The sequence below is a fragment of the Lampris incognitus genome, chromosome 15 (assembly GCF_029633865.1).
Source record: "Lampris incognitus isolate fLamInc1 chromosome 15, fLamInc1.hap2, whole genome shotgun sequence".
Lineage (NCBI taxonomy): Eukaryota > Metazoa > Chordata > Actinopteri > Lampriformes > Lampridae > Lampris > Lampris incognitus.
This window is the reverse complement of record NC_079225.1, coordinates 14,866,774-14,874,273: the sequence shown is the minus strand read 5'-3', so window position 1 is coordinate 14,874,273 and position 7,500 is coordinate 14,866,774. Positions and strand designations below refer to the sequence as shown.

Sequence of the window (7,500 nt, the reverse complement as noted above, 5' to 3'; positions counted from 1 at the left end):
GACTGTTAGTGTTTGTATCCATGCACACATGCTTTGGTTTATTAAAGTGTGTTTTTGACAGGATGCACGCACACAATCTCTGTGTACAGTAGCATGGAGCACTGATCTTCAATCATGTGCCACCTAGAGCCGCCAGCGTGCAGGTTTTCCTTCAAACCAAAACGCAACGACTGGTACCAGCTCGTTTCCCCCTCTTTGGTCTAGGCTGCACCAACGAGAGGACTCAGACGGTGGCGTTTGGTTGGGAAATAAAAACGTCTTCATGTTGTGCATGGTTAGTCACCAACGGTACAGAGAACAGATCTTCATTCTCCTGGGCCCAGCCTGAAAAAACAACATGGAGCCACCACCCCGTGGACCCACCACCCGCGGGGTTGAGCATTGGGGTAGGGTGCAATGCAGGCCGGGGGGGCAGGCAAAGGCGGGAACCGGGGCGTGCCGACTTCCGGCATCGCAGACTGGTCCAGGAGAAGCAACTTGGAGGAGACCCCTGGGTAGACCCAGAACTCGCTGGAGGGACTACATGTCCATTCTGGCCTGGGAATGCCTTGGGATCCCCCAGGAGGAGCTGGAGGGCGTTGCTGGGGAGAGGGACGTCCGGAGTGCCCTACTCAGCTTGCTGCCACTGCGACCCGACCCCGGAGAAGCGGCGGCTGATTATGAGAGATGAGAAATTTTGACCCCCCCCCCTCACTTGGGTTTACCGTGGTCCACTTTAAGAGAACAGCGGTGCATTCAAAGAGCGGGACTGAGTACCGACCAGTTCTCTTTACGGTCAGGTTGCTATGACTGGATTCACTTGCAAAGATTCAGTTCAGTGCTATTAATCTATTGAGGCTGCAGCAGTAATCCATGGGGGAATTTGAACGAGTGGGACTTATTGTCAAAAATGCACAAAAGGTCCTTGACCCTGCGGGAACAGAATGTTTGCAGCAGAAGGTGGCCAGTGGATGAATAGGCTTATACATTGGTAACAGGTGCACTGAGTTGGGATTGAAGGAAATGATGGGAGATTTGAGGGCTGTGACATCTTTCTCACAGGTAGACTATGTAAGGGTTACAGAGGTTGCGCTTCCTGTCTAATTTAATGACAAAGAGCACAGCACTTAAGCAAAAACTTGAGTCAAAGAGGCTATCAGACATGTGGCAACAAAAGCATCCGTCAGACAGTGTCGCTACGGTGCGCTCGAGAGGTTCGAGGTTTGAATAAACAGGTTTGCAGCTCGCCAGACAGTCAGCGTTAGCGTCTCTGTCCGCCCGGCATGTTTTTGGTGATGGCGGCTGATGGAGACAGGCCCTGGCTGACCTCCCCGGTCTGAGCTCCCTGTGCTATGTTAATCCACGCCACAACACATGTCACTTCCTCTGTCAGGGTGACCGACCGGAACGCTGTGTCCTCAATGTGCCACAGCTGCTGTGACAGAGAGATGCAGAGAGAGCGATACAGAGAGAGAGAGAGAGAGAGAGAGAGAGAGAGAGTATGGGCCGCCACATGAAGTCCTAATAATAACAGCTTTTCACACACTCACACACACACACACACACAAACACCTTACCCTAACCTTAACCTAATTCTAACCATATCCCTAACCCCAAAATAGACCCTTAAAGAAGTGCGGACCGGGCCAAACTGTCCTCACTGAAAAAAATGTCTGCACCCTTTTGGTCAAAAACTCAAATATTGGTCCTCACAGATGTAGCTGAACAAGAACACACAAAGACACGCGCACACACACGCTATATCACACTTCACTGTCCTACAGTAAAAAGCATCACAGTCATGTATCACCAGAGCGAGCCCCAGCAGGGGACAGTGGCAATCACCCGCTATTGACTGGTGCAACACTGTGAGACAAGCTAGCAGGGTAACACCAGCAGATCAATGGCGGTACCAACGACTAGGACGTCTGGAGGACTGTGTCGGGGCCAGCATGTCAGGGCAAGTAAGGGCCATAGTCAAAGTATGTACTGTTCCAGTCAGTGAGCCACACTGGGGCTTCACAACGAATATGACCGGGTGTGAACAGGCTGGGTGGGTGCTGAATCTCTTTTGTGCAACATCCATCCATCCATCCATTATCCAAACCGCTTATCCTGGTCAGGGTCGCGGGCATGCTGGAGCCTATCCCAGCAGTCCTGGAAATTATTAAAGGTGTAGGGCCTTTTTATTGTCATAAATAGTTGTTGATTTTTTTTTGAGATACTTTATTGACCCCATGGGGGAATTACGCTCTGCATTCAATCCATGCTAGCTGTGTAGCTAGCAGCAGCGGGCCGCCGCCGTGCAGCACCCGGGGACCAACTCCAGCTCGTCTTGCCATGCCTCGGTCAGGGGCACAGACAGGAGTACTGACCCTAACATGCATGTCTTTTTGATGGTGGGGGAAACCGGAGCACCCGGAGAAAATCCACACAGACACGGGGAGAACATGCAAACTCCACACAGAGGACGACCTGAGACGACCCCCAAGGTTGGACAACCCCGGGGTTCGAACCCAGGACCTTCTTGCTGTGAGGCGACAGCGCTAACCACTGCGCCACCGTGCCACCCAACCCATGTTGTTGCTTTACTTAATGATTTATTTTAGCTCCCTTAAATTGCTACAACACAAATGGGCCAAATGAGCATCTATGAACCCTTTAGACGGGAACCAGAAGGCATATAGATATATTATAGAAGATGTCCTAATCTAACTAATGAAGCGATATGATTTTATTTATCCATACATACTACTCTCATCTATGATTAAAAAATATGACCATTTACCAATCTTTTCTCACATTATTGTGTGTCACCGATCACAACCTTGATATTGGGGAAAAAAAATTCTACCTTTAGCTCATCTGAGTGAATTAAGAATTACTGCAGCCAACCACATTTCCCTTCAAACAACACAGAACAGTAAGACTCCTCTGCTGTTGCACCAAACCCCTGACATGTTGAGCACAAGAGACTTCTTTTTAGGTGGTTAGGTTTTGCTCATGCAAAAAAAAAAAGATCCTCTCTCTCTCTCTCTCACACACACACACACAAACACACACGAACTGTCAAACGAAAATTCAAACAGAGCCCCTCTACATCCTGGTGTGGTTGGTGTTTTGGTCACAGGACCGTGTGCGACACTAAACGCTTTGCTGAAACGCAGGAGGGTATGGCCATCGCCTCTGCAGGCTTCCGCAGGCTGCATTGTGTAGAAGACCTAAATCCTTGTACTCACAGGGAGGGGTCATGGACGAGATCTTTGAGATTGATGCCACTGCGGTCCTCTGCAAGGTTCCTAAAACAGCTGTCACTCACTGCAGAGGGCGAGAGAGAGAGAGAGAGAGAGAGAGAGGGAGGGAGAGGGGGAGAGAGAGAGAGAGAGTAAGAAGGTAAGAGTTTATATATAGCACCTTTTAAAACAAAGTTACAAAGTGTTGCACAAGATACAGATACAGAAAAATAAACAACACACATGTACAATAGGGGTGGGAATCTTTTGGAATCTCACGATTCGATTCCGATTCTTAGGGTCACAATTCGATTCAAACCCAATTTTCGATTCAAAAGGATTTCCGATTCAAAATCGATTCTAGATTGGGTACCTAGGGGTGCTAATTTCAGGATCTACTCCACATCTACTCCAGTCAACTCCAATTCTCTCCAAGTCTGAGAGTCTGAGACCATGGTTCTCTACCGGAAAATGCTGAATTGCTCCCTCCGGGTTGGGGATGAGTTGTTGCCTCAAGTGAAGGAGATTTCACGAGCGTGGGTAGGATGGAGCGGGAGATTGACAGGCGGATTGGTGCAACATCGGCAGTAATGCGGATGTTGTACCGGACCGTTGTGGTGAAGAGGGAGCTGAGCCGGAGGGCAAAGCTCTCAGTTTACCAGTCAATCTTCGTTCCAACCCTCACCTGTGGTCATGAGCTTTGGGTAGTAACCGAAAGGGTGAGATCGCGGATACAAGCGGCTGAAATGAGTTTCCTCCGTAGGGTGTCTGGGCTCAGCCTTAGAGATAGGGTGAGGAGGAGCTCGGACATCCGGAGGGAACTCGGAGTAGAGCCGCTGCTCCTTCGCATCGAAAGGAGCCAGTTGAGGTGGTTTGGGCATCTGATCAGGATGCCTCCTAGGCGCCTTCCTTTGGAGGTTTACCAGGGACTGTAAACTGGGGGGAGACCCCGGGGTAGACCCAGAACTCGCTGGAGGGACTACATGTCCAGTCTGGCCTGGGAACACCTTGGGATCCCTCAGGAGGAGCTGGAGGGTGTTGCTAGGGAGAGGGACATCTGGAGTACCCTACTTAGCTTGCTGCCATTGCGACCCGACCCCGGAGAAGCGGCTGAAGGTGAATGAAGGAATACTCCAGTCCGCTGTGCGCTAAGAAAAGCGGTGTGGCAAATTAGGGCATAAAAGCAGACTAAAGTGTGAACCTAACCTTTCTCGGTAGAAAACCGACGTGATGGTATGTCGTACTTTGGCTCAATTGTCTTGATCATAAATCTAAAGCCTTCATTGTCGTCTACGTTGTAGGGGCACGTCTTTTGAAATGAAACAGGCGATGGAGCTAGCTATTATTTATTTATTTATTTATTTATTTATTTGCCCGTTCAGAATTGGCAGGGAGTTTGGTAAAGCGGTGCAGTGTGCGCTGGTTGTTTCTTCATGTTGCAGGAGGTCGTTGTTCCACTTCTTTCAACTTTGGGTGATGGCGTATGATGTGAGACCTAACCAGTGGCGGCAGGCCAGTACAGGGCACTGGGGTGCCGCCCCCTTCAAACATCAAGAGATGAAAATCTACTTAAACATATCAAATATAATTTAGCTGTTTAATGCAAATAATTATGAAATAAAAGTGTTTTTCATTCCTGTGAGCGCCTGTCAGCAGCCATTAAATACTGGTTCCAAATGGTATTTGGTTGATTTCTGTCTGAATACATATATTTCCTGGGTGAGGGGCGCTGGCCAAACGATACCTTATGTAAGCCCTCAAACTTGTGGCGAGCAGGTGACCTGAGGCTGCTGTCTAATTGGTTTCTTCAGGTTTTCCATGGGGCGCAGTTCTGTGCGCCCCAGACACTCCCACTTTTATTGGCAGCCAATTGGTATTGTTTTAATGTTTTTTGATCTGATGTGATTGGACAATTCTCGTGGCTGTCAATCATGTTCACACCCACCACCACGCCTCGTCTCGACTGTCAATCATCCACCGTCTACGAACCCTGATAAAATCTATAGGCTACATTGTCCTTAATAACTCTGTGACTGTGTGTAAATTGCGCCCGACAAAGATAAGAATCACAATTCTTACGTGAATCGACCACCCCCCCACCCCTAATGTACAGTTACATACAAAAGGTATAAATTACAGCCCTATCACAGGGAAGGCAAGTGGGTAGAGATGGGTTTTGAGAAGTTTTTTAAAGCCGTTTACAGACTCAGCTGATCTAATGGGGGGGGGGGGGGACTGTTCCAGAGGGATGGGGACCCTTATGGAAAAAGCAGTCATCCTTGGATTTGTGGAGGAAGCGGGGTATAGGTAAGAGACCCTGGTCAGAAGATCTGACTGGCCTAGAGGTGGAGTAAGGATGCAAGTTTGGAAATGTATAAAAGGGCAAGACCATGTAGTACCTTGCGTGCAGAAGTGGAAAACTCCGCTTCAGGAAGCAGAAGTACTAACCATGTATTTGCTCCACCCATGCACTAAACCAGCTGATTCTAATTAGCACAACACTTCAGCCAGGTAGGAGAACTAATTAGTGAATTCAGCTGGTTTAGTCCATGGGTGGAGCAAATACATGGTTAGTACTTCTACTTTCTGAAGCCGGGTTTTCCACCTCTGCTTGTATGTGACGAGCAGTATCTTGAAATCTATTCTATAATTTACTGGGAGCCAATGAAGGGATGCAAGGACTGGTGTGATGTGGGATCTGAGATTGTCATTGGTTAGCAGCCTGGCTGCAGTGTTTTGCAGGAGTTGCAGGCGGGACAGGGCTGCTCGGCTGAGCCAGGAGAAAAGAGCATTGCAGTAGTCAAGGCGTGAAAAAATTAGGGTATGGATTAGTAATTCTAGATCTCTGGCTGATAGCATTGATTGAATTTTTGCGATTGCTCCAGAGTGGGTGGGGTGGGGGGTGGGAAGCAGGTTTGCACAAGAGAGGGAAGAGGAGCATGAGAAACAGTAATCGTTATCGTCACTGTTACCTGATATTACTTATTTGAAATCAATTTCAAATTTTCCAACAGTATTTTTTTTCCATGCCAACACACACTCTGAACCAGCAGACCAACTCTCCATAGCAGATCATCAAAAAACACATCTTATCACTCTGAGTTCCCACGTTAACTGATCCAGCACTGATGGGAATTAGCCAAAAAGGGAGACGGACACCTTCACCCAGCCTCCACCGTACACCACCTCAGAGCAGCAGGAGTGAGCCCGACGAGAGTATACAAATGGAGGTGATGGGTAGCTTGAGACAGGGAGGAAGTGGACTAGACAGAGGCTGATGGGGGGGGGGCAGCATGCGGAGACACGAGACCCTGTTTACACTTGGTTTTAAAATGTGCTTTGGGTGATCGGATCACAAGTGGACAGCGAGACACATCTCCGTTTACACCTGTGTCTATCACGCGTCTCCAAATGTGTCCTGCTGACCACTTGTGATCAGATTTCGCTACCCCAAAGAAGAAGAAGAAGAAGATTTCCTGTTACGTCCTTGTCGGGGACACATCAGGATGCATTAGCGTTTACACTACAAACGATATGTGGTCAAATGCGTTCCAGACCACCTCGGCAAGTGGTTTGAGTAACCGGTTCACAAAACGCTTTGGTGGTGGTTTACACTGGTATTTAGCGCCGTCCACTTGCGATCCGATCGCATTTTAAAACCCAGTGTAAACGGGGTCTAAGGCAGAACGAGACAGACGAGCACGGGAAAAGAGGGACAAGGTGCTGCATGACGTGACGGGCCCAACGTGGATGGACACGCTCGCATCTAAAAATAGATGGCAAAACAAGACAACCCCCCCCCCCACACACACACACACAATGGGCCCCTGCTGCCCAGGGTGAGGGGTTATTTCCAAAAAGGGGGGGGAATAAAGTTGATAGTTCTAGACGAAAGTGGAAATGTCACGATGTTGCTCAAATGATGGGCCATGATCCATGAACGAGAACCATGGGGATGTTGGGCAAATGGACCTGTGAGGACAGAGGGGTGTAAAAAGAAACAGCAGAGATGGAATCTGGGGACAGGAGAGAGAGAGAGAGAGAGAGAGAGAGAGAGAGAGAGAGAGAGAGAGAGAGAGAGAGAGAGAGAGAGAGAGAGAGAGAGAGAGAGAGAGAGAGAGAGAGAGAGAGAGGCATGGAGGGGAGAAGTGCAAATGGGGAAATAACAGACGGAGGGATGGAGCGAGAGGAGAGCGGAGGGGTTGGAAGAGAGGTTAGAGAAGAGTAGAGAAGATGGAGAATGGTATGGAGAAAGAGAGAGAAGGAAGGAAGGAGAGAAGGATGAGTG

The 7,500-nt window shown here is 48.8% G+C and overlaps 1 protein-coding gene across 2 annotated transcripts in view; it reads right to left on the bottom strand.

Moving 5' to 3' along the window:
- gphnb (gephyrin b) overlaps nucleotides 1–7,500 on the bottom strand; it is a 146,757-nt gene that overhangs the window by 105,257 nt on the left and 34,000 nt on the right. For both annotated transcript variants that reach the window (XM_056294358.1, XM_056294359.1), the window contains exon 2: nucleotides 3,219–3,297. In XM_056294358.1, the coding sequence (XP_056150333.1) occupies nucleotides 3,219–3,297 (79 nt within the window). The remainder of the gene's footprint in view (nucleotides 1–3,218; nucleotides 3,298–7,500) is intronic.